General features: G+C 37.3%; 2 protein-coding genes across 18 annotated transcripts in view; both read right to left on the bottom strand.

The window, feature by feature from the left end:
• The window catches only part of LOC132121496 (phosphatidylinositol-glycan biosynthesis class F protein-like), a 358,018-nt gene extending 334,419 nt beyond the window's left edge, over positions 1-23,599 (bottom strand). The window contains exon 1 of the mRNA XM_059530959.1: positions 23,588-23,599. The gene's annotated coding sequence lies outside the window, so the exon portion shown is untranslated. The remainder of the gene's footprint in view (positions 1-23,587) is intronic.
• The window catches only part of nrxn1a (neurexin 1a), a 182,741-nt gene that overhangs the window by 114,521 nt on the left and 40,438 nt on the right, over positions 1-27,782 (bottom strand). For all 17 annotated transcript variants that reach the window (XM_059530949.1, XM_059530936.1, XM_059530938.1 and 14 more), the window contains one exon: positions 1,392-1,693. In XM_059530949.1, the coding sequence (XP_059386932.1) occupies positions 1,392-1,693 (302 nt within the window). The remainder of the gene's footprint in view (positions 1-1,391; positions 1,694-27,782) is intronic.

Genomic DNA, 27,782 nt, shown 5'->3' with positions numbered 1-27,782 from the left:
ACGGATCTAGTCTATTCTGTTCTAAACACTGTCTCTTCCTATTCCTGGCTCTTCGCTAACTTTACTGGTGACAGAATGCACCAGAGCTTTTTATGTTTACTGCCTGTCCTATCCAACTTTGTGCCACACATCTAGGATCTTTTCCAAGTCTTGACACTTCAAAAGTGTTCTGCACTGACAGGTGACGTACTCATGTAATGTAGTGAGAGGTGGCGCTATCAAATAGTGACAGTAAAATATGGATGCCGTAGCATCTGAGATTGAATTTAAATATTAGTCAAGGGGAACAGAGTTAAAGGTATGTTGACTCATGTCTGAAAGATGAATTCATGGCTGCTACATGAAGACTTTAATATCGGAAGCATCTTTTTACATCAGCTCTGCTCTGTGCTACATAAATTAGCTCTAGTGCTAATTTAAAATGTTAAAAGTGCACCAAATTCCTAGAACTTTCTCTTTTAGTCTCGTCTTTAAGCAACTTTCAAATACATTTTAAAAATTTATATTTTAAATGGGTGTATTTCTTGATCAGGGTCAGAAATTTACAGGGGCTTGGGGCAAAAATGCCCCTCAAATTCAAGATTAAAGGGCAAAAATTGCCCCCTGCACAATTAAGCTAGATCAATTACATCTGTCATGCTTAAAGTAAACAAGTTGATTTCTGCATTACAGTAGATTTGCTCACGTTGCATTATATTTATTTTTATGCATTGCTTGCAGTGTTGAGTGTTACAACCATTGGCACACATTGGAGTATGACGTCTGGACTCGTCACCACTGAAAACGCCGGAGTTGTTCAGTGTGCGCTCTCATTGACAGAATTCTGAAATCTGAAGTTGCAGATTCTCTCATTAATAAACAACAAAGTGCTTTAAAGTTGTAAGTAAGAGACTGAATTAGCAGTGTAGATAGCTTTAGTGATTATATCCCCACAAAAAGCTTTCTATAAATCAACATTAATAATCAGTATTGCAATATCAAGAGCAATAATCAACAATCATGATATTGCAGCTTCACCCTGTAATTAGTTTTAATTTATAGACAATTTACATTATGCAATATTTGTGTAATTAGATGTATATGTGGAGCATTAAACAGTCATACTTTATTAGTAACAGTCTACAGTATTGTAACTGATTGAAGTAACTGGTTAAATTTAAGTAAGCATAACACATATTTGATTAGGTAAATTTCCCTTACAAAGGTCAAATTGCTTCTGGGAATCAGTTCCAGAGGGCAAATATTGCCCCTTAATGGAAAAGTTAGTTTCTGACCCTGGTCTAGATTTAAGTGGTTAAATACAGTTAAATAATGTCTGAGGGTTAGTTTGATGCTGCTAATCTGAATCTGAATGTGTCCAATCTCGACCTCTGCCTTTTCTGCGCGGTTACCTGACGAAGGTTCCTGGTAACCTTCACATCATGCCAGGCATTGTCATTAAATTTCCCATTGACGGGCTCCACCAGGGCCTCGAAGGCCCCAGAGCCCAGGTTGATGACCAGTGAGACGGCACCATTCTTCAGCGCCAAGTTGACGTAGTCTGCGGATTTTCCGGTGTGGAGCATCAGTCCATTGCGCTGCAGGGTCTTGAAGGAGAGCGTAATCTCATCGCTACTGCTCTGGATGGGGTTTGGGGATAGGTCATAACAGAAATACTCTGAACCCTTGAAGGTGGCCACGTACTCCTCTCTCTCTGCAAGAACATGGAGAAACAAAGCAGATAAGCTGAGAGCAGACCAATGTTTTTTTTTTTTTCTTTCTGTTTAAAGAGATGCATCAATACCAAAGCAAGCAAGGCAATATAGTGCAATATAAAAGTCCGGTTAGAAAGATGAAAGATTTTTTTTGGCCAATATATTTATTTATTCAATAATAAAATAAAAATGCAATTCATAAATACAATAAAGAATCAAACCTCTTGTATAATAAGCACATTTTTAATTTCTGAAATAACATTTGATATTTTTGGGGCATAAAGATGTCAAGGTGATATAATGTAGCTATTCTTTATTAAAAACTTGTTTAAAAAAGACACTTTCTCATAATCCTTTATTAATATTTTTTTAAAGATTATGAAAACTGTGAAAACAATAGAAATGTGCTCCAACCTACATGCAAGAAAAAAACGAAATGGCATCACAGAGAGGACACCTGCAGACCCTCACGACGGTGTGTCAAGATAAATACGTCTCTTAAAATATTTCATAACAGAACTTTTCATAACAAGGCAAGGTTGTAAAATGCCATGCAATTGTGGCTTTCCGAAACCTTAGTATTATGATACTTATGAAATAATAATTCACGACATAACAAAAATAAATAAATACATTTTAGATTGAAAAGAAAAAAAATGAATAAATAAAAAATACACATGTACTGTACATTTAAGCAAAATGTGATAATACTTTGTTGCATCATATGACTTTTTGGAGTCATTACATTGAAACCTTTCTTGAAAATGGTTTAAAAAATTTCCAAAACCATATGAATCCAACATTAAATCACTTTTTCATTTGTAGTGGATGCTTTTATATGTCATTTACCCTTTAGATATGTGAGCATATGGAGCCCTCCATTACATACATAGTAATATGGAGTAGATGACTTACCATAATATAATCAGCTCCCATGCTTACTCGACACAAGACTTGCTTATTTCAAACGACCTACCTGTACAAAGCCAAAAGCCAGTCTAAAGTCATACTAAAGGGGTCAAATGTAGTAGGAACTCACCACAGTCAATCTGAGAGATTGATTGCTGTCAGTATGTGCAAACACAGCTAAGAGATTGAGGTCAGAGCCATCTTGCTCATGAATGAGAACCAAGGTCCTTGATGATGGTGGCCATAAATAAAGCAGCCACACATATCAGGACATAATTACCAAATCAGTCAGCGAGACCCATTACTGTAAGTGTGCTGGCACAGAAACCAGTCGCGCACACTCTAACTCCTCTTCCCATTTGCACAAACAACTCCTACTGTCACCCAGATCCAAGTGTATTTTGGGAACTTGGTTAAAATATAAACTGAAGAGGCGCCCATTAATAAAGTGTGAAGTCCTATCTCCACAGCTACCGGTAAATATAATTTCATTATTACAGAGCAGAACTGAGTCTACTTCTCATCAGGAATATTAATGAGTTTAACAGGCAATTTACAGCAAGACTGAACCAAATTACCATAAATCCAGGAATCTGCAACACAATTAACCTAACACACCATAAGACCAGCTCATTTGCTCTGGAATTATCTGGAATATTCTTAAGATAAACCCTGGAGATATCAACAAGGCTCATTTACTCCATCTCTTTCTCCATCCTTCATCACCCTTCCTGTGTCCAGTTCGAGTTAAATAAGCTTTTTTCCTCAGCTGATGAAGTGTTTGTGTGTGTGCACAAAGAGCCAAAGGGTGGTGCTGTATCTGGCTCTCTTCCACCTCCTCTATATACCACTTAGTCAGCTATAAAGTGACTCAGTGCAGGAAGGCGCCCTCTGAGTCGCACCAGCACACACAAACTGGCTTTTGCACCAACACACACACATACTGGGCCATACACACACTGTTTCACACAGGTATGTATATATTGGATGCCCATAATGACAACAAAATCCCCTCAAATCCCCATTTAAATGCCAGTAACAGAGTGCTTCATGAGTCTTTCAGCACCATCAGTCTCTGTTGGGACTTCCCTCTCCAATCTTTCATCTGATTTGATCTCTGCAAATACTCTTACAGGAAATCAAATCTTCATCTTCAAGAGCAAATAACCAAGAAGGCTTATTTAAATACAGCATTATAATATCTGTTGGATAAAAGTGACCTCCAATCACTTCTTCGCGCAATAGCACATAGCAGTTTGCTCTGATTTCTGCATAACATGGGGGGTGGTGTTGGCACAGTGGATAAGACACATGCCATTGGTGTGAGAGACCTGGGTTCGAATCCAGTGTGAGACACCAATGTGTCCCTGAGCAAGACACTTAATCCCTAGTTGCTCCAGAGGTGTGCGACCTCTGACATATATATAGCAATTGTAAGTTGCTTTGGATAAAAGCGTCAGATAAATGTAAATAAATAACATAACATGTATTTTCTGTTTGTGGTTTAAAAAGCCATATCCTACCTGTTATCATTAATCTTTGGCAGTGTCTGTTTACACCAACCATAAAGGCAATTTTTTCTAACTGCCACTATTCAGGCAATTTACCCTTCGTACACACAGCACATTACTTCCATTTGCTCTTAATGCAAACAAGATGATATTTGTTGCTATTTACACTTGGTGGAACCAATGTGTGCCTCCATTTACACTCAATGTACTGTACCTTTTTTCCTGCACTGTAGGCTATCCATAGTCTATTTTCATGTTAGTCAATCTTCCTGCTGCAAAACCAGCTGTAATTTAGTATAACATTATATGTTCTATCCTTCCTCTTCTTTACATGATTAAAATGGCTGTTTTTGATATTCTGCCTTTAAGACAATATGTTGGTGTCTGCTATGATTGGTTAGACTTTTTGAATGTGAAAGGATTGCTTGTGTATTTGCTGTCAAGTCCAATATAACTGGCACTGCCTCATCTTTCAATAATAGCTTTTTTTTGTAAAGCTTGCTTTCACATTCGCCAAACAATCTGCACCCAAATGTGTCACACAAAATGCTAAAGTAGGTCCTTTTCTTTGTAGGATTGAAGTACGATCCATGACATCAAATGCTGTATAATTTGTCTATCAACCTACTGACACTGCATTTCTACCCCATCTGCTGCTTTAACTATTAATTTGGAACAGCAGCATTATGACATTTTTAATCAGCATTCTGTTGTTCATACATAAATAAATAAATAAATAAAAAATTCTTATTGTTGATATTTTTTAGGAAACTGTAGTCTTTTTTTCAGGATTCTTTGATGAGTATAAAGGAACAACATTTATCTGAAAGAGAAATATTCTGTAATATAATATACTTCTGTAATATATACTGTAATAAAGCATTTTATTAAACAATGGCACTTTGAACTAAAATAAAAAAATTAAAAAAAATTAACAAAATAAGTATTGACAGCTTTTAAGACTTTATTGTTTATTAGGATCCAAACAGGGATGAATTTAGAAGCTACCAAACACTTCCATGTTTTCCCTATTTAAAGATGGTTACATGAGTAGTTACACAAGTAAGTATGGTGACACAAAATAAAATGTGACAATTTTCTAATAAAAAATGATACCTATAATGTATGGCGGAAGAGCACTTCACAGTTCTTCGTCCTCGGCACAGTATTATCATCACTCCTGAAAGCTCCTCACATTGGTTGACGAAATTTAGAGGGAAAGGGAGTTTAACAGGAGTCATACGATGTATGCCTGCGAATAATGGACAAACATATGGCTATACAGAATGTTTTTTTTAAGTCTTAAATACAGGATGATTCTGTATTATGCGTAATAGATTTCAGTGATGTCCAAAGTAAATTCTGAGAAACACTGCTTTAGCTTCTGTTCGCACTTATGGAGTGATGCCTTGTATGCTGCTGACTGAGCAATTATCTCTTCATCAGTTTAAATTTAGACAGGAACGTTGGGGGCAGCATGTCTGTGGGCTTGTTACCTCAAAGCTGCTACAGGCGACAAAACAGCCAGTCAAGCATTGAGAACTCCCATGTTACAGGAAGACAAGCTTGCACTATGTTTCCCCTTCACAGTCTGAAAAAAAGAGCTTTACGAAAAGCCATTATTTAATGACTCCCCAGTAAGGGTGGGATATTTACAAAAAAAAAGTACACTTCTGACAATAGTGTCAACTTTAATTATCTGTATTTTGCTGCAAGTAATACTCGCAATATGACAGAATTTGTCTAATTAGCAGTACTGCAGCGGTGGTGATGAATTAATACTTTTTTTCTCATAAAGCCATTTCGACATACCCATATTTTTTCCATCTGAGCCTGACCTTTTTTTTATTTTTTATGGACATACAGTAGTAAAAAATCACAGCATCTTCTCTGACTGTAGGCTGATTTTTAACTATAAATGAACATTTGATGTCAGACTGAACAGGAACTAGGCACCAGTTAAACTGTCAAAGCCTTCTACATAGATTTTTCATAAGATGCAAGTTCGCTCACAGTTATGGGGAATTAATATGTAAGATGAAGTAAAGCAATTTCAGCACTAGCCCACAGACTTATTTGAATTCGTAATCCGTAGAGAAATACTGCACTGTCATTGAATAAAGTGTAAATGATTCACCTGTCAACCATGTACCTCAGTGGCCAGTGCATTCATTTTATCTGTATGCTTTGATTCTTCCTCTCTTTGTGTTTTAGCCAAATGACCTTTGCAGGCTCTCCAGAGGTATGTTATGGCAAATCACATATAGCTTTACCACCATGGCCCCATTCACGCTGTAGGGAATACAAGAGCGGAGATAAACGACAGTGGGGCTGAAAGGGAGACTGAGGCTCTGGGCACAGATAAATTTAGTTGGAGGATACACTTCTTCAAGCTTGCCCACTAGATCAAGATTACTTACAAACCCATTCAAGTAATAGCTTAGCTACTTTTATTTTATCTGCCTGAGAAAGGGGGTGGGGTAACAGCATACAGTTAAACACAAGCTATCGTTCTTTTATTTAATAATGACGTCTAACTGGACCACAGTATTAAATCACTCCACACAATATTCTATAGCCTACTGTAACTGTTTGGGGTTTAAAAATGACCACAGCTGTTCTGTTTTTAAGTTGGAATTAAAAACACAGATTATACAACGCTGGCTAAATAAAAAACAATGCTTGTTTCTTAATCATTTTTTGAGTCCTGTTTTGCTCTAGCACATCAAGATTTCTCACAAAATATGATATGAATGGCATAGCTATGGAAGGTGTAATGCAATCATGACAGCTGAAAGTAAATCTATGATGAGGAAGTTCACTTTTTGAGTGCGTAAAAGCAGTATATGTAAATATCATCTTGTTGGAGCTTACTGTACGTCAAGTTTTTTGACATAAAATGGGATGTTTGAACATATTTTTTAAATACTTTTGACTTGACTGCTTTTGTTGTTTTGAAAAGTGCATAAACTAATTTTTAATTCTGCATTGTCAAATTAGATATATTATGCCTTTTTTTTTTTTTTTAAAGATACATGGCTTCAGTCTTTCCAAATGTAACTTTTAATTTATTGTGTTTCTTGCCATTTCTTTGTAATCAAATTTAGTATTAATTTCAGAGGGACAATTTTTTTCACCAACATTTTTTTTCTTCAGTATATCGAAAATATAAGCAGCTTGTTCATTCTAATAAATATCTTCTTTTGTCTTCCAAAGAGTTTTGAATGACATGAGTTCATTTTTGGTTACACTGTCCCTTTTAATGATTTTGAAACACTTTTGTTCTGACCTGCATAAAAGAATGTGATCTTTTCTAAACAAAAAACCTTTGCTGCTTTATTGTAATGCTGTGAGGAAACTCCCTTAAAATCTTTTGGAAATATCAAGGATGCAATGTGTTCTGGGGAGAAGCAGAAGCAATTAAGTAAGCTCATATTACATGCATGTGGATTCACACATTTCCTTCTCCCTCTTCCATAACACAACCACACTTTCTATCATTTATCACCAGCCTTCACTTCGCCTCTCTCAATTTTTCACACCTTCTTTCCCTGAGCAACCAGCCTTAAAATTTGAGCAAAATATTGTCCTCCTCTCTTATTCATAGAAGTGCAGTGCATCCCCAAACAATTTGCACTAGGTATGTATGTGTGTGTGTGTCTGTGTGTGTGTGGTTTTTATGTTAATTTTGTGACACTCACCTTCACAGAATTAAATGTAATCTGTGGCATAAGGTACACATTAGGTATACAGTTCTGCGTATACGTTTATGTATCTTTTGCAAGATTCTTATAATTGTGTTGTTTACTTTAATTAGTACTGCCATGATGAAAACATTATGCAAACTTCTAAACAGAATAATTAAAAATTAAATTAAACATAATAACATAAATGTGATTATACACAGTAAATGTATAAACAGCATATATATAGTTAATTTTGTTTTGTTAATATACTATTAAGCAATGAATATGACTGCATTAAATAGATCAAATGTGACAGTAAGTCAATTTATAATGATTACTATTCATAACACTTTTTATTTTAAATAAATACTGTTCTTTTGAACTTTCCATTCATCAAGTAAAAATAAAAAAAAAGTATGGATTCGGTTGTTTCTTCACGGCAGTACAAAAAAATTTATAACTAACTTTCAAAAAACGTAAAAACAGATTTTGTAAAGAAAGTTGTAAAGAAAACACTACTGGGAGTACGTTTTACAAGAAAATAATATTTAAATCTCATGGTTAATGCAGTTACTTTGTTTTTTGTTTTGTCTGTTATTTACTAACAATTTCTTAGTGAAAATCAGGAGTATGTAAACTAGATGTACTGTACATCACTGCACATCCAGTATAGGGGCTATCAGAGTAAAGGAGAGAAGAGGTCAAAGTGGCTCCCAGTGAACAGTACACTTACTCAGGGGCTTTGTTTTGCAACTGGAGATGATAGCACAGTGAGTTAATGAGAGCAGCTCCAAAGCCGCAGCCCAGTCTCAATCTAACAATGGCAAGAAAAACAACAGGAATGACAACAACAGAAGATAATAACACCGCAATTACCCAAGCTAAATATATACCGGGGGCTATGGGCCGTGGACAGGAACGATACCATTAAACTGACTCTGAGGTCTAGTTATACTGCCATTTAGCTCTTTCAGCTACTAAGAAGTGCCTCAAGTACAATCACTGCATCAACGGACATAATATAAATATTAATACATATTGTTGGATAGCAAGGAACCATTACGCCCATAATTCCAGTTCATTTCCCTGTGTGACGTTTTCTTCCCCCGTACGTTCAGACATGGCACTATATTATGTGTGACAAGTTTATTCAATCTACTTAGCTGCTCCGACCTTGATAAGGCCAGATATCAAAATTTATCCATCTCAGAGCATAGCCGAGACCCATCAAGCTATTCTGAGCTGGCGCTATGGAGGAGCGTTTTACACTTGACTGGCCACAGATGTGTTTTGTTGAATATTGATTTATTGTTTGATTGATTATTCCTCACATCATAAATCTGCCAGTGAATGGGATCAGACGGGGGAAGATACAAAAAGCACAAAAGACTGGCTGGCTCATTATTTCAGCTGTCGAGGCAGCTATATCGTGTATGCAGTTCAATCTGAAATTACAATTTCTCCAAATGGCAGTTTTCCATTTCAGGGAGAGAAATAATATTTGAGTCTTTCTTTGCTGAGATAAGAGCTCATATCTGGTAAAACTAAAACTGAAGGTTTTGGAAAATCATTCTAATGATTCAGTACTGATGAGACTGAAAGCACATCTTTTACAAAACAGTACATGCAAATACTGTGCTTCTCCACCTTAAAACATGAATTTGGCAACTGATCTCCCATAAACATCATAATGTCTTCTATTCAAAAACGAAAAAGGCTTGGTGCTTTTTTGAGGTTGAAAATGCATTCACTCATCTGAGGTTCACTGGGGGAAAAAAAATCCAAGTTTTATAGCTCCAGTTTTCATGAACAAGGAGTCTAATTATCATTCTGAGATATGGTACTATTAAATGTCTTTCTATATTCAGCTGTGACCAGGCACCTTTAGCTAAACGCTCCAAACACATATCTCTCAAAAAATAGCCATGAATCTGTGGAACATGCAGCGCAAAGTCACAACTCACTTCAAAACGCTCTATCCACCTCCACAGCACCTCATTACAGCCTTTCTTATGCAAATGCAAGGAGACAAACCGGCATCACACAGACACGCAGCCTGCCGTCCTAGAGGCATCTCTTCCTCTCCTAACGAATCCGTCTCAACTTTTGAACTCCCTCTCTCTATCGCTCTCCCTTTCTTGCAGGTGTGGAGGCTCAGCGTTTTTAAATGCTGGCATTCTCTAGGACACCACATCAAATTTGAGAAGCCCGTGGTTGAGTGACGTAAAATCTTCAGATCTTATCTCAATTTCAAGGAGAAGATTCAGTTCGTTATTTATTTCACAGCTCTTCTCGAGAAACCCATGCAGGCACTTTTATTTTGGAAAGTCCTCTTCCATGCGTTGGGACCTGTCTGACCTGTCAGAGCCAGCTACCTCTCTGGAGCATCAAACCAGCAGCCAACCCTCTCACTCAGTCCCTACCATATGTCCCAGTGTTCTGCCAATTCCTTGCGCACAAGACCTCAGAGCACCTCATTAATGAAAGTGAGAGTGAGAGAGAGAGAGAGAAGAGGGGGAGCGAGACATGGACATAAACATACATCGAGAAAAACAGAGGTGGGGAGATGGAGAGATCAGCAGAAAAAAAAGAGCCTCAGAGAGAGCAAAAGTAGAACAGAAACACGCCTGAACTGAGTAACAGAGAAGATCAATCAGGAGAGAGAAAGAGAGAGAGAGACAGCGCAAGAGATAGATGTTAAAGGAACAGTTTGAATGAAAATGTTAAAAAAAATTACCATCTGCAATCCAATGATTTTCCGAACTATAAATTTGTAAAATAATATATTGACAAACCCCATTTGGTATATCTTTAGTCATATGTCAATTACTCTATGAGTCATTAGTTCAGGAATTGGACTATACTGTGCTGTATTCTTTTGATTCATTAAAAAGAACAGAGACAAGGTCATACATTCAGGAACTGCACTGCTTACACAGTATGCTTTGATTCACTAAGAATAACCTGCATGTACAAGTCATTTATTTGGGAATTGAATTATACTGGTTGCACTGTAGGCTTGCCGCAGATGGTGTTGATGGTGTTACGGGCTTTAAGCCACAACACCGGTTACATCACTTTCCACCGTGACACCGCCTCCACCGTTGTTTAGATTTTTTAAAGTATTCGTTTTTTCTTAAATATTTATTTGAATTAAGTCAAAATAATAATTATAAATAATTTATTTTAAAACAGAGCATACACTATAATTAAAAACTGAACGCATTGTGGCTGCGTGCCAAGAGACAGTCACATCACAGATCAGCATAACTGCGTCATCTCTTCTCCCTGTGCTGCGTTTTATTAAAGAGGAAACAATGGGATAAGGATGGAAAACTAGCAGCCAACCTGAAAGCCGGCATCATATTATAAATATGAAGCTCTGCCAGAAGCAAGCCGGCAGCTTACTGTGCGTTCACACCGCGCTCTGACGCTCTGACGCAGATCGAATGCTTATCTTGTATTTAAAGTGGCCTCAAAGCAAACAAGCTTGTTAAACTTGTGCAGACTAACCACAATGAGGGTAACGTTATAACTCAACTTCATTAAATATTGTTGTGAACGAAGTATTAAGATCCTTTACCTAATAATGTATAAAGCACTGTAAAAATACTCTGATAAAAGTAAAAGTCCTGCATTGAAAATATTACTTAAGTAAATATAATCAAGAATAAACATTACTTAATGCAAGTATAATCAAGGAAATTTGTTTAAAAGTAAACAGGGACTACTGTACTATTATTTATTATATCATTAGATTATTATTCCTATATCGTTACTGCACATCAGCAACTCACCAGGAACATGAACAATCTCAGATGCTGCTCCTCGACGCCAGCTCACATTGAAAATGAATGACTTCCGGCCACTTTGACGGTGGCGGTGTGAACACACAGTTATACGCGAGACAACTTGAACTGGACATTCCTGGACCCACGTTACCGGGATGACTACGACCCGAATGTTGAAGAGACCAAGAAACGGTCATCCTCGGTAGGAAAGCGCCGTCAACGCACCCCGTGAGAGAAGAGAGAGAACAAAATGAGGAGGAAGCCGACGTTGAGCAGTCAAAAAAATAAAAAAAATAACTCTGCAAGCACTGTTAATAAATGCCTTTTTAAAGTTTTATTATTTTATTATTACTTTATTTTTAGAGTGCTGACTTGTTATTTATGTAGGCTAAGATCATTTTGGAAGTTTTTTTTTTACATTCGTTTCTTATTTATATGGTTTTATTTTATTTAATCTTTGTGTAATTTAATTAGGCCTATTTTATTTTCTTATTCATTTTAAAAATGTTCTAATATTGGCTAAGCAGTAAACGTTCATGGTTCTTATTTGTTTGGGTCCACAGTTTGCCGATTTTCAGTTTTTTCAGCCTGCATGGTGGTATTCTTATTCATTATGTTAATAAAAGTTACTGTATGTATTCAATATCAGTTTTTTTATTTTATTTTTTCATTCAAGCAATTGACGTGGAATTGCCAATTGCCGTTAATTCAAAAGTGAAAGTATAACGCGCACACATTTAAAAGCTATTTGAAAGCAAGGAAAAGAGGACCACCCCACCCCACCCCAAAGTGATACTGGTATTACCGATGTTGTCCCTTGTTGATTAACCAGTGGGAAATTATCCTCAAAGCGCCAACCCTATCGCACTGGGTTAGGGTTAGGGTTAACTAAAAAGAGCCTGCTTGTAAAACTAATTTATTTGGGAAACTGGAATGCAATGGATGCCCACTATAATTTAAATTCACTAAAAATAACCAACTTAGAGTCATTCATTCAGGAACTGGACTATACCGGTTGCACTGTATGTTTTCGATTCACTAGAAAGAACTGGCTCATAAGAGTTTAATTATTTAGAAATCAGACTATGTACTTGGACACTGTAGGTTTGTAATTCACAAAAAAATATCAGAAAGAAGAGCCTTTCGTTTTGTCTGTTTGTGCTATACAAGTATAGTCAGTAGATATATTATACTGCCTTCTCTGTCTTTCGAAATAATTTCTGGAAACTCTTTTGGAGTAATTTATTACATTCGAGAAATGGTAACAAAACTGAACATGATTTAATTATGGAAAAAGGCCAATTATATTCTCAAACCAAAAAACTTAATTCATGTCCAACAGAAGTCAGTTATCTAAATGACACAAGGTTGAGAAAATAACAGCATTTCTGTTTTTGGGTGAACTGTTCCTAAAAGAAAAACAGGAGGTGGGAGTGTACAGACTGTCAAGATTCCCACGGACAGAAGGAGAGATTGTGAGAGAGGTGTTTTTTGTATACTCAGTCAGATCTCAGTGCTGCATGAGTGTAATTTTATGTTATCGTCAGACCGTGAATGTGGATGCATGGGTCTGTGCTGATATTGAATAACAGCAGGGAGGAAAGCTCAGAATCTCAGTACTCAGAGCACTACCCTCTCTGCTGAAGCTCTCCAGCATGGACGCAATATGGCATACAGTCTATACGTGCCAGAACAGCTTCACAACTGATCAATGCGCACACATACACATACACACACTTTCATGATAGACCTTCCCATCACAGCAGACACTGCCAATAGAGCCAGCATGCAGCGCTCTCTCATCCCTACTGCATATCAATGCCATTATCTCAGACCAGATTTCCACCACTCAGCAGATCGCTAAAGTAAGCTCTGTTTGACACTGTGTGGGAAGCTGTCCTCTCAGCACTGGTGTATTTTTAGAAGCTTGAATACAAAAACGTAACACAGCTCTCTGCTAGTTTCCATCTTTAAATGCATTTCTCTGCTTTTTTGTCAGTTAGACTGTAGGTTATCGATCCTCTATATTTACAACCTCACAAAAGCATATCTGTGTAAGGTAACCACTAATGGAGTGACCACATCGTTTGTACTGTTTCTCCCAGGTGTGACCCTCAAAGAGCTGCCTCTATTTCTTCTCTCCTTTCATTCATGAAGCTCACTGAACTCCATATGTAGGAGTCTAGGCTAGTTCACACTGCGCTAACACACTATCAAAATGGCATTCGTGAAAATGACTGTATGCCAATATTCTATGAGTAAGAGTGCCAGTGTTGCTTTAGTGAAACTCTGGCCAACAACACAACTATGATATTACTTCTCTACAATTAATTAATAAACAATAGGTTAAAATTGAAGTACTTACATTTTATGCATAATAGTGCCGTTTACTTATTTTTGTCTGGCTACGAAAATAGTTGAAAATGAATCAGAGCAGTAGCTGAGAAAATTTAATGATTCACTCATAAAGAAATTCACTTGTTTAGTTCTCAGATGGATCAGTGCTTAGAAATGGATGGACTGAATGATTCACTCAGCCACTTGTTACGCCTCTGAATGAATCAGTGTTTTTGAACGAATCAGCCGAACAGTTCACTGACTCACTCGCGAAGACAGTCATTGGTCTAGAATTCTGTATTTTTGAATTTTGTAAAGTTGCAATCACATTTACAGTTTTTCCGTAATTTTTTTGCGAAAAAAAGCAGATTGGGCATACGGTTTAAGTTAGTCAAGTGAATCCCCTGCATTGACTAACAGAAAGCTGCTTGGTTTGAAAGTAAAAAGTTCAGCTTCATACATTTTAAGTTCTTTCCCCATCTGACAAACCATTTTTATTGTTTTTCCTAAACTCAAATTTCACTGGATCACAAAATATACTCAAAAAAATAATGGTGCTTCACGATGCCATGGAAGAACCTTTTTGTCTAAATGGTTCGATAAAGAACCATTCTTTTTGGCGAAAGAAAGTTCTTCAGATTATAAAAGGGTAAGAAATAGATGGTTTACAGTACCTTTGACTGAATGGTTCTTTGTGGAACCAAATATGGTTCTTCTATGAACCATTAAAAAAAGAAAAAAGAAAAACCTTGAAGAACTTTTAGAAGCACCTTTATTTTAAAGAGTGTACAGATGTTTTTTTTTTTGATGGGTCAGTGTGAACCATCCCTTCTTAATGAAAGCATAGCTATGCTTGTTTCCTCTTTTCTCTCCTCTCACAGAAACTGTGGTCGCTTCTGTCGCTCCAGTAGCTATTTTACCATCCGTGATGGAAGACTTGACAGTTAGCGCTGCAGCGCTGTACACTGCTTCACAGCAAGACGGCACCAACCGAACACACTGAAAAATGTGATTAACACATCAGTGTGCTTTACACATGCGCCCTTCACCTCCCATTCTCCACAGAAACTACAGACTGAGGAGGGAAGGAGGGAGGGTGTCGGCAAGCCCCAATGGTAATTGCTGGTGCAGAGGAAAACAAGAGCAGGTTGAGGCAGTTGGGAAGGGAGACGCAACTGCTCATTTTCTGTGCGAAATCTCCCCTCCGTGCTTAACAGATCAAAGAAGGGAATTTAATAGACCACCCATAGAGACAGATGACAGCAAAGACAGGACATGGGACATCTACGCTTCAGAACAACCAAGTCACTGCATTGCAAACGCAACAGAACCTACTACCAACTAAAGACATCAAAGTGTTCTTGTACCTTATGGTGGATATGAAACACTTACAGTAGTTAGAGCACAAAACTACCTTTCATTTCCAAACACCAGTCGAGACAAACAAGACGATTACACTCAGGTCTGCGTCTCCTCCTCCTGAACGCTATGGTAATCAAATTCTCCACAGTGTGAAGACCAAAAGCAACAAAACGCCAAAGCTACTGGAATGATAAATAGGGGGCCGTGTAGCTTGGCATGAAGACTAAACGACGGGACGAGGCATTTGAAAGCTGCACCCTCCTCAGGTAGAGGTTCAGTCTCACTCCGGGCCCCAGCTTCCTTCATTTCCATATACACAGACGAAAACACACGTAAACACCTCAGCTAGGGCTTTATGAATGACTCCTGATCCATAAACACACACACCCAGAGACGAGCTGAGGGAACAGCCCTGCTGCTCTCTGATAAGCTTCCCTTCCTTCTACCTTCACTTCATCTACATAATTCTGCCTCTGTAAACTATGCAATTGTTCATTTCATGCCTCAAGTGTTTATGTGCTTATATAAGTTAAATTAGAGACCGGGGCTTCTCTGTCTTTACTTCTCTCAATCTCCTCGTCTTTAATTTTCTCTCAGCCACTTCATTTCATTTTTTTTTTTATATTGCTCGCTGGAATAAATCACAGAGCATCTAAGCAGGGCAGTCGACCAGGCTTGTGGAGTGACAGAATATTTGGTGTTATGTAATCAGAATACAAAAAGTTAACTGTATTTTGTTAGAATTACATTCAAATTACCTAATTAGATTATAGTTACATTTAAATTATCATTTTAAGTGTATAATGACTAGTGAACGAACTCCATCGCACACCTGTAAGTAATATGTGCGTAGAAAAATAAGACCAGGTAGGTCGTTTCAACATATAAGGAACTCCCGCATACTATCTTAACTTGCAAAATAAATTTTAATCGCACAACGTTTCGGTCACACGACCTTCATCTGGAGTGATGAAGGTCGTGTATAAGGGAGGTCGTGTATAAGGTCTTATATAAGGGAGTTCCTTATATAAGTGTATAATGACAAAATAAAGTACTCTAGCTCTTAGAAGCTCACTTCATTTCTCTGGGCTCGAACTTTTCTTTTCTGTCCGTCACTCTCAGGGAAAATGAATTGTAACTTGTCCGAGCAGCTTCCCATAGTCCAATATTAAAATGAAATATATTTCAATCTCAAATAAATGCAGTTCTTTTTAACTTTCAATTCATTAAAGTATACTGAAAGAAATATGTCATTATTTCCACACAAATACTAAGCAGCACAACTGTGTTCAATATTGATAATAATAAGAAACATTTCTTGAGCACCAAATCAGCATTTTAGAATGATTTCTGAAGGATCATGTGACACTGATTGAAGTAATTGCTCCTGAAAATTCAGCTTTGCCATCACAGGAATAAATTACATTTAAAATGTAAAAACAATTCTTTTAAATTGTAATAATATTTCACAATTTTACTCTACGGTATTTTTGATCAAATAAATGCAGCCTTTGTAAGCATAACAGATGTCTTTAAAAAAAAAAAACCTACCTTTTTTTACCGACCCCAACTTTACTTGTTTTCCAAAATAACATCTAAAAATCCTTGCAAAAGATAATAACACTTTTCAATAAAATATTACATTTTTGTTGCTGTGTTTATTAAATGAAACTTTGCCAGGTGACCTACATTGTACCTTAGCTGTTCAACCACAACAGCAAAATACACTTATAGAGACATATTCTCTCAAAACCAGTCTTTTATCTTACACACAGTTGGTTCTCAAGAAAACTTACCTGGTTTTAATGATGTTTCAACTTAAAAGTTAGACTTTTTGCTGTGCAGAAATGCATTTAAGAAACAACCCTCTCATCTCTGCGGTCATTTGGGAATGTTACCTGTCCAGTGGATGGAAGGTGACCTGGCTTGTAGGCCATGTGATGCACACATTTATAAAGTGACTACTAGCTGTGCTAACACATGCTCCACTGCTCAACGTACACGCACAAGCACAGCCCCCGTCACTTATCACACTCCACATGACTGCCCTGCTAACAAAATCGCTCTCCTCTGTCACAGTTTTCAAGCTCTTCTCCTGTCTCCCTCATCTAGATTAAATAAATAAGTAAATGCAACAACCAAAGCCATGCATTTACAGAGAGAACAGAGTCGAAAGACATCAGTGGCTTCGATTGGATGGATATGTGATTGGGTTTTGACAAAAAGAAAGTAGAAATCTGTCATTCATCTTGGTCGACTTGTCTTGTAATGTAATTGAAAATGTAATTCCTACCTCAGCCCCTGTAGGTTTGTGGCAAGTGTGCAGTCTTACAAATATTGGTGTTTTTGTAATGGGAAAGCCATTATCTTGGTTTGGCTCCTGAGGCGAGTTTTTACTGCTAAGATGGGGGGGGGGGTCGAGTAAAGGGGTGATTTAATGGCATCCACTGAAATCTCAATAGATGTCATTCCCTCAACCACAATCATCACAGACGTGCGAACCATGCAGCAGCAAGTGTAATTCCATGGCAGGCTGTCAGTCAAATATGACTGTGCTAATATGAGCATGGGGAGGGAATGAGCATTGCAGTCATTCAACACTGTACGTTATCAAAGATCAACATTGTCCTTCTGAGAACAAAAGGGAGAGATGGAAAGATCTAAGATACACAATTTACATCCCACCAGAGGCGATAACAGATGCTTATCGCTTTTCTGAAAAACATTGAGCTCTGGTGAATTATGCTATTTTGCTTTTACATTAATTCATAATAATGTAAGAAAACTTTACACAAAGAGGAATAACAGGATTACAAAAATGCCCTTTCCCACTAATATGAAATAGTAAATAATAATAAAATAAAATTAATTTTCTAAATACAATATGCCCTGATTTTTTGTATCTAATTAAACAATTAAATTACAATATACTTACATTTAAGTTTGACTGCATTAAAGATTCTACTAACTTGTATACACATTTGAACTTTTGAATAATTTAAGATAAATTAACTCATCTTATTAAGTTTATTTCCTGACCACGCCTCCCCACACTATTGACTGTGTGTGAATTCAAGGTGCTGTGAATGAGGTGGAAATTAATTTTTTTTGGACGTTCTTTTGTGCCCTTTACTTTTAATGTGCCTTTCTTTCCCTCAAAGGACTGTTTGTGATAAGAGAAAACTGTTGTTTGTCTAAACGATGGGACATTTCTCACCCGTTAGCTAGCTAGTTTTCTCACGGACAAGGCTTAAAGCTAGTCCAAGACTAAAATGCTAGTTCAAGCTGTCTTTTCTAAAAATACGTTGTACTGACATGTCTTAAAAGATGTCAGTGCCATTGTCTTGTCTCAAGATGCACGCCAATAAAGCATGCACAAAAATGTACACCTATCCCACCTCCAGATCAGCAGTATGTCATGTGGGTTAACTGAGACCTGTTCTGAGAATGATCACTTTATTGACTGGCACACTGCACACTTAAATGTAAACCCTAAAGTCAGATGTCCTTATAAAGACTGTAACTTTAATTTTTGCTCTTCACAGAAAAGTTGTCAGCTACAATACAGACATCAGCCAGATGGTACTTCAAAGGCCAGCTCTTTTTACAGTTAACCAGGTATGTATAGGTGCATTAATCCCATGTTGCAATTACCATAATTACAAGATTCCAACTAGGAAAAAGCATTAATGTCCTTGTAGAACTCATAATTAGCATCTGTAAACTGGGAATTTTCTGAGAGCTTCTACTTGTATCATCATGTGACCACTGTACCTGACTTGCTGCAGATTAATTTAGGCGTTGACAGTGTTGTCATAGAAAAACATAATTTCCAGTCCTAGGACATGAACATCTCAGAGAAGAACGTCATAATTTTGTCCTTTCAGAGTTACAGTATTTATGACATGGTGTGAACGCTAGGTATTTGACCCCAGCTGGAAACACTTTAGAATAGGGAACACTTATTCACTATTTACTATGACTAATTTGCTGCTTATTAATAGTTAAATTAAATAGAAAATGTAATTAAATTCAATTTATGCTTTCAGAAGACGCTTTTATCCAAAGCGACTTACAGTGCATTCAGGCTAACGTTTTTTACCTAACATAATAGTTAGTAAGGTATTTTAGGTATTAGGTAGGATTAAGGATGTTGAATAAAGTCATGATTTTGTTCTCATAAAATAAAAAAGGAGCCATTAGCTAAATGCTAAAGCTTCTCTTTTCCATACAGTAAATTCAAAATACATGGTGATCTCTGACTGGCAACCAGTTACACATGGCAAGCTAAACAAAAGCTATAACATTATACTATTTCATATTGAATTCATATATTGAAATATTTATTGAATAAGTTATGGTCATGGCCTTTGGTCTGAATCTGTCTAGGGCACCAAATGAACCTGGACTGCTGATTGAACCCAAAAAGCATAATTATATGCATGACACCTGAAAATAACCCAAAACAAAATCCTACACATTCATTGCAAAGATGCTAAAAATAGATGACTGCTAATAAGAACACAGCAATGAGAGGAGGAGGGTGGGAGATGTGACTAACACACTTGCTCTATTATCAGGCTCTCCAGATTCAGACCCAGACTGCACCGTAGTCACAAGGCCCCATGGCCCAAATTGGCAGTTTCTTTGAGAGGGATTGGGGTTATGACAGTGAACCAGTTTCATGGAGAAATCGAAAAGAGATTATGTTTCACCCCACCTATCGAAGCTCTCAGCACCAAACAGAAGACAGTTTACAGACCTTCACACACAAACACAGACATCCTCAAAACATGTGACTGACAGACAGACACACTCATTCGTGTGGCTGTCTGTCATTGTGATTTCAGACACCCACTCGTGTTCTCTATCTGACACATATAGACACACATAGACAGTTAAGAAAATGTATCTGGGTTTTAGTCAGTCCCTCTGTAGAGAGTGAGCCAAGTGTGAGGAAAAAAGTACATCAGCTGTCTGTACCTGACATTCGCTAACAGAAGTGTTAAATGGGTCCCAATAAAATACATGGCGCGGTACAGTAAACAGATGTGAGGTTGAACCCAGTCTGGTAGAACAAACTTCACAAAACCACTATAGGCACTGCAGCCGTGGCCATTCCATGCTGGGAATTTACAGCCGTGTCATTAGATCAGACTGCTGGACATAAAGCATCACTGAATCAATCTTGGGGAGCTGTCGGCAGCCTGGTAAACACTCTGGACGCTGGCAGACGCTCCCTATTATGCTGGGGATTAATGGTGTTGACAGAGTATTAACTCACAGTGAAAGGTAAACAGGAACACTATGGAGAAATGCTGAGGTTGACACTTAGCCAGGCATCCCCGGAGGATAAATTCTCTCCTGAACTCAGCAGGTCATGGAGGAGAAAGGAAAAAGAGTGAGAGAATCGTGAAAATTTCATATCTTTGGAAAAACAATGATCTTGGGATACAGAAAGAGAACTGAGTGAAACTAGAATGACAGATTGTGCTGAGTGAAAATGTAAAAGTAAAAAAATGCTCGGTTTTGTATGGACATCTCATCCTGCTCTCCCTGGCCGTCTCAACGGGCATGCCCAAGGTCACTTAGACAACTCTGCATGCGAGCTGACATCGGTCTTGGCTCTCTAAAGCCAGTTGACCGGCTGTCAGCGCTGCTAGGAGAAGAAGCAGCCCCAGTGGTCACCCGAACCACTCACACAGTGACGTGTGGATGTCTGGTGTGACTGGCAGCCAGGGCAGAGATTTCACAAGGGAGGCCCAGTCAATGTGCCTCAGTTGATGCTCCTGTCGCTCTTTGGTTCCGGTCGAGTATCAGCTGCATTCACTGATTTTAATGCTGTGCTTTGTTACCCATTCTGACTCCATCTGATTCGCTACAATGAATAAGGTGTTTTAGCAGCGCTGAATGGACATTGTGTAGACTTTGGTTCAATGGCCACGGTTTTTAATGAGCTGTGTTAAAAGGCTGAGATGTTCCAGAAGCCGGCCAAAAACTCCATAATTACCTGGCACTCTGTTCTCGCCTTATGCAACAGCAAAGAATGCTGAAAGAAGATACGTTAAACACAGATAATATGCTCGCTTAACAAGAGGTAAACAGTCCTAAGCTAATGAACTAGCAAAGGCTGTTTGAAAAACTGCTATAATGATATAGCCAGTTTTTTTTCAGTATATAAATACATGATTACTAACTGATCCAAACTAAAGCAGAGCTATGTAGAAAACATATTGTAGGTATGTTAAGGAGTAGTCAGTTAAGAGTCATTTACACTGAGGACAATAATTATAATAACTATTAACTATAACTATCACAGCCATAACAATATCGACACAGAGAAGCAATATCATTGGGTATTATATCAGAAAGATATGTTCTCTTATGAACGATAACAAACAGTCAATCAGAGTCCATCCGACAAGTATTTAAAGTGGTAGACAGCATAACTGCAGTGTGCACTTATAATTAACAAAACATTATTGTGCATTGGTATGGACACAAAAATAGTTATCGTTGTAGCTCTTGGTGTGAAGGGGCCTTTATACAGCATTGCCATGGACACAGGTCAATATAATTTATGGAAATGTTTGACCCCTGAACATCATGACTGAAAAATCAGAATCAGGTTTCCAGAGAGCCATATTACATTTTTGTTTTTTAAGATTATAGCGTAGCTAACTATTTAGATATATAAGCTAACCAGTAAAAGGGTGACTGTACTCTTATCCAAAAGCCAAATGTTGTAGCTACACCAACAATGGAAATCAGAAAAAAAAAATTATTTGACTGATTTTATTTAATTTTGTCTTAAATAGACAGTTCACCCAAAAATATAGAATTTGTCCTTTACCTGCACGCGCCACTCTAAATCTGCATGTCTTTGTTTCTTCAGTGAAACATGAAATATTTTTTGAAAATACATAAAAGTGTTTTTTTCGTCCATGTTTTTTCCAATTTGGACTCCACAGACTTTAATTTTATGAACAAAAACAGTTGTCTGAAATATCTTCTTTTGTGTTCCTCAGAAGAATGGAAGTCATACTGGTTTAAAACAACATGAGAGTGAGTAATGACAGAAGTTTCCTTTTTGGGTGAACTATCCCTCTAAAGACTTTTTGTCCCTTTTAGCTGTTTTTGACAAAATATGTTGTTAATGTGGAGTTTCTTTTTTGTTTGGGAGTCTTGCTGAACAACTTTAACCGTGTGTAGTTTGTAGCTTAGCTTGTACCTTAGCAAGTAGCTTCAGCAACATTAAATAGCAGCCACATTTGTGCATTACTAGACACGGGCAACATAACATGCATTGCATATGAATGTAAGCTGCTCCACTTTGCTCCACTAGCCTCTAGATATTCCTTCACAGCAGCCACTTCCTCTCGCTAACAAGTGCATCAACACACACTGGAGCCAACCAGGCCAAAAGCGCTTCCAAAAAGATCAGCACGAGTGATAATGACACTTTGCTGCCAAAAAAGGAAAAATAAAACAACGTCTTGAGTCACCAGCGGGCCACATAAACTAATTAGAAAGTGTTGCCTTGGGCTTATCGTGTTTAAGGGGAAGTGTTTGAATCTAATGAGAGGTTTAATATCGGCAAACAGCGCACACAGCATAGGAGAGGATAACAGCCTTTGCTTTAGATCTAAAACCAGAATTTATCTTTTGTTTTCCCTTCTAGACTAAATGAACTCTTTGATTGCATGTGTTGCCGAGGTTCGGGGGTTGCAGAAGGTGCCCCCATTTTGGATGGAATCGGTTTTGTCTCCATGTGAGACATGAATCTCAAATAGCCTGTGCATTGTGTGAATACAGATATCAGCTCATCGTTGTTCTAAAGTGTGAAGGCAAATATATTTATCCAAAGCGCTCACACTTGCACACATATCACACCAGGGGCCTACGCAGCGCATGGTGCAACACAGATAAAGGGTTTAACATATCCAGAGAGTTCCAGCAGGGATGGAGTGGCTTTCCTTTTTTTTTTACGCCATGTTTGGGTCACATTCACATTTGTCAAGACTTATATCTGTGTTAGTTCTCTCTTTCCACTCCAGGAAAATAGCACAGCTTTCTCCACACAAACTTGCAGAAATGCGTGTGCTTCCAGGGGTTAAATTGGCCCGGAAAGTCATTTCACCAACTCCCAATTGATAAAGACAGCTGTTTGTCAATCTATTTCATTGCCTTCATGATTCAGATTTTATCCAAGTCACAAATCTCCAACTAGGGACAATATTTACTCAAAAAAAGTATTATCCTCCCCTCTAGTCAGTGGCAGCTCCACTCATCCGCACCCTTTCTGGTCCAGTAAAATCTCAAAATAAAACGCAACCAAATGAAAAGACCAATATATTTTGTGCTTTCGATTGTGGAGTGCTGGTATCCCCAACAGATGTGTTTACTAGCTAAACCAACAAGACCTCCTTGGTCAGCCAGCTTTGCAACTGAGTTTATTTAAACAGGTATATATAGCACATTTCATTCACAACCGTAATTCAAAGTGATTTGTATAGCTAAGATAAAGACAAAAAAGACACATAAAAGTCTATTTTAAAATCATTTCAAAATAAAGAAAACATTATAATTAAAAAACGTTAACTACTGATCAACCTATATATTGCTAAGACCAGTATATTGTCAATATTGATATATAATCAATATTTGTCATTTCAAATTAATTTTTATTGTTTAATAGTTTTTTATATTTATTCATTTTTCAAATGATTTATAGTTTATTTAAATATTATGTGGAAAAAAATACACATTCCATCGTAGCATGTGTTATTTACTACCTTTAAATTAAACAGTATAATATCATACTTTATACTGTATATTGGCTTTGTTTCAGCCATCAGCCATGCTGCTCTCTTAGATAGTGGCATCAACAATCAAAACAATCCATACTGGTTGACACTAAGAAAAACAGAAGAAAAAGAATACACTCTAAACTAAAATAACACCATGCAATCAGTATTTATTCAATGAATGTTTTCAGTTATTTTTTGCTTGTAAACAGCATAGCTACCATCTAAACCAGCCTGAAACGGCACAGAAATTCATGCTGGTTTAATCTCATAGCTGCATTTTTTTTATTTTTTTTATTTTATGTGCAATTCAATTTGAACTGGTCTTCTAACCGGTCAGTAACCAGCAGGGTTCCCTCATACGTCACACAATCCCTCCAAATCTCAGGTAAGCCAGTAAGAAAAATAGACCATCAGTGTCACATTTCCTTCACTTTGGCTTCAATGAATTCATTAAGTGACTTTTATCTGTCTGCCAGTTGTGTGGACCAAAACAGATGGACTTGAGGAAGAGGTCAGGAATGAAATGTGTCCACGACACACCAAGAGAGGACACCGACTAATTCATTTCTTGGTTGCTGGGCAACCTCCCCCTCTCATGAACCTAAAGGAATGAGTCCAGCTGGGAAATTTCCCTGCATGCTAATTGACTTATTTGATTTCCTTCGCCCCGGTTTTCACCAGGTGTAACATTCTTCGGCCCATGACAAGCTATTGACATGTCTGGATCAATTTCAGTGATTGTGTTTCCTGAGACGGGCAGTCTATTAAGACTTCAATCAATAATGGAACACACTTTAGCCCAATATGAAAGCAGACAGAATCTTTTAGCTTTTCCTTAACATTGATGGCTGGCATTAAGTATCTTTCTCCCCTAAATAACAAGCCTTTGATAGGCTCGAAGTAAGTTACTCAGCGTTCACAATGGCGCTTGTGTGGCGGGGGAAGTTTGTTTGCGTGTAATCCCCGCCGTATTTTCTGGTCTGATTAGTGTGTGGCATGCGGTAAAGCTAATCTGAGCGTAGGCTTGTAATAAGCTTTTTGAGTTCTAAACATTTATGTTACAATGCCTCGGTCAATGACAGCACCACCACCTCGGAGTGGCCTTTAAAAATGGAGATGGTTCTCCAGCAAACCAATCTCTACCTTCAAACAGTATGTCATCTTGACACATTCTATACTGTATCAAATCACAAGGCTTTGTTCTGTCACTTTCTCTCTTCTGTCCCCTGTCATGACTTCATCACATCTGTCTATCACCAGCTGGAATCATCTTCTGCTTTCTATTTCTCTCAGACTAAACCTCTCCTGTCTCTCTCTAGCATTTCATTCCATTTGTACGTTCTTTCGCTAACCTCCTCTGCTTTCTACTCTGTTCCTCCCTTCTTTCCTTCACCCTCCCAGGTGGTGACCATCTACGCATGGCTGCTGGAAAACTAATTTGGGTCATCTTCGAAAGTACTGGTGTTTCTATAGCAACCCAATGCTAAGGGGCTCCATCAGACTGTCAGTCTAAGTGTTTATTTGTGATGATGAAGGAAAAGACAGTGTGTGTCTCCACATCCACATCGCTCAGCTCTAAAACCAATTTTGAACGTTACGTAGACAGCAACTCATTATCAGCATACAAATATAGCTCCACACACAAATAATCTCATTTCAAAATGGATTTCAATAGAGTTTGGTGTTGGCACGTTGCTAAGTTAACAAAGTGACATTCATTTAAAATTATTAAGGAAAAGACAGTTTGGTCTCCACATCAGTTCTGTTCCAAAACTTAGCTTGCTACTAGGGTTGGGTATCAAGAACCGACACAGACTTTTTTGTCTTAAATGAACATAAAGATATGAGAAAGAAAACGCATGTGTAACAGTAGGTGTGTTCGACTTGAAGCAGCGCTGCACAGACCGTTCTGTGTATGCCATCAAAGTACTGCAAGAGCTATAGAGAGCAGATAGCTCAGTATGCTTTTGATTCAATCTTGTGGTATTTTCATGTCATCGGTCTGGGCAGCGCTGGTTCAAGTCGAACACACTTAGTATTTTAAATCTGTGTTTGTTCAGAGTTAAAGAGACAGCAGCCTAAAAAACATTTGAATATCTTCCGTAACTTTAATGAGGATTAATCTATATTTTATTTCTGAAAATAAAACTATGCAGTGTTTTTAAACTTTTGATTTCAATGTCTGTACCTGAAAAAATTTTGACTGTTTACTTCAATTCAGTTAAATTAAGGTTGTCGTCATCTGAGGTCCTCGGAGGGGTTTAACAATTTAATGTTTAAAATGTATCTTATAGTCTATTTGTTTTTGATGTGGTACTTTTGTTAAAACCATAGGCAAAAGTTCCTCTTGTAAGTGTTCTGTAAGATTTTTGCTTATGTAGCTGCAACAGAATGCTTTGTAAAAAATACACAGAATAAACATGTTTGGCATCTAAATGTTCCACTTCATTTTTTTTTTCTTATTTGAATCCAAAATAGGAATCTTTAAGAATCAAAATTGATAAGCAGAATCGAAATCAGAATCAGAATCAATAAAATTCAAACAATACCCAACACTTGCTACCCTTGCTGTCTGATGCCTACATTGGCAGCTGTGTTCTAAGGAAGTAAGCTAACTGAAATAGAAACTCAATTATTGGAATACTGCACATAAGCAAGAATTCTGTGTGTCACAAAAATAGCACTCACACAAAGCACATCAAATAAAACACTGAAAAAATGTAATGATTGAAATTAGTCTAGGCAGATTTAATTTCAAGGTTATATATTTATTTTGAAGGTCTAATAAACATGTAGAATGCTTTCCTTCCCCATTAATGTAAGCATAACATGTTTGATTACAAGTAAATGCCACAAGAGTATTTTTTTTACCTTTTTATTTAAAGCTCCATGAATTAAAAATGAATTAATTGAAATTTAAGAATTTAATCGATCTTTTAAAAATATGATCAAATGAAAAGATAACAATTAATTTACAACAAAACATTGCATTTTATTTTTTTGTCAAATAAGGTGCTGCACAACAGAACTTGTATAATGTATAAATTAAAAAAAATGGATGAAAAAAATCATGGTAATAAAAATAATAATTATCATTATTATTACTACTATAATTTGAGAAATACATTTTACTTTACAACGGCACAGTATTTTCTGTCATCATTTCTTCAAATCTGACAAAAGCTTTTATCAAATGAAAGTGTGAAATGTGGAATGATTGCACCTGATTGTCTAGATGTAGACTAAATATCGAAAATAACTCAAAAGCTTATAATCAGTATTATTTTTTTAATTTCAATGTTGCTAAGCTAACAATGTGTGTTTGAATAAGCATAAAATATACACAACACGCAAGTATTAGGTAAAACAGATGGTTTTTAATTAGAATGACATTGTAATCAACACTTTCCCTGCTTCATTTTTCTCTCTTTTCCCCCCGCTGTCTACATAGGCTGCACACTAGGTTTTGGAACAGAGCCATCCACACCATCTTCCTCTATTACGCCTCCCTCCATTATTTCAAGTACGACTTTGCCTGAGCCTTTCTGAGAAAGACTGAAAGGCATTCAAACTTGCTTGACAACCACTGCACCTTAGATTGTGTGTGCGTGCTGCTATAGTCACAGGAGTGTGTCGATGTGCATGCCTCGGCGCATATCTGCATGGACAGCTCCACTGAATC

The sequence above is a fragment of the Carassius carassius genome, chromosome 39 (genome assembly GCF_963082965.1).
Source record: "Carassius carassius chromosome 39, fCarCar2.1, whole genome shotgun sequence".
Classification (NCBI taxonomy): domain Eukaryota; kingdom Metazoa; phylum Chordata; class Actinopteri; order Cypriniformes; family Cyprinidae; genus Carassius; species Carassius carassius.
Note: the sequence above shows the minus strand (reverse complement) of the source record. Positions and strands in the feature narration are given on the sequence as shown.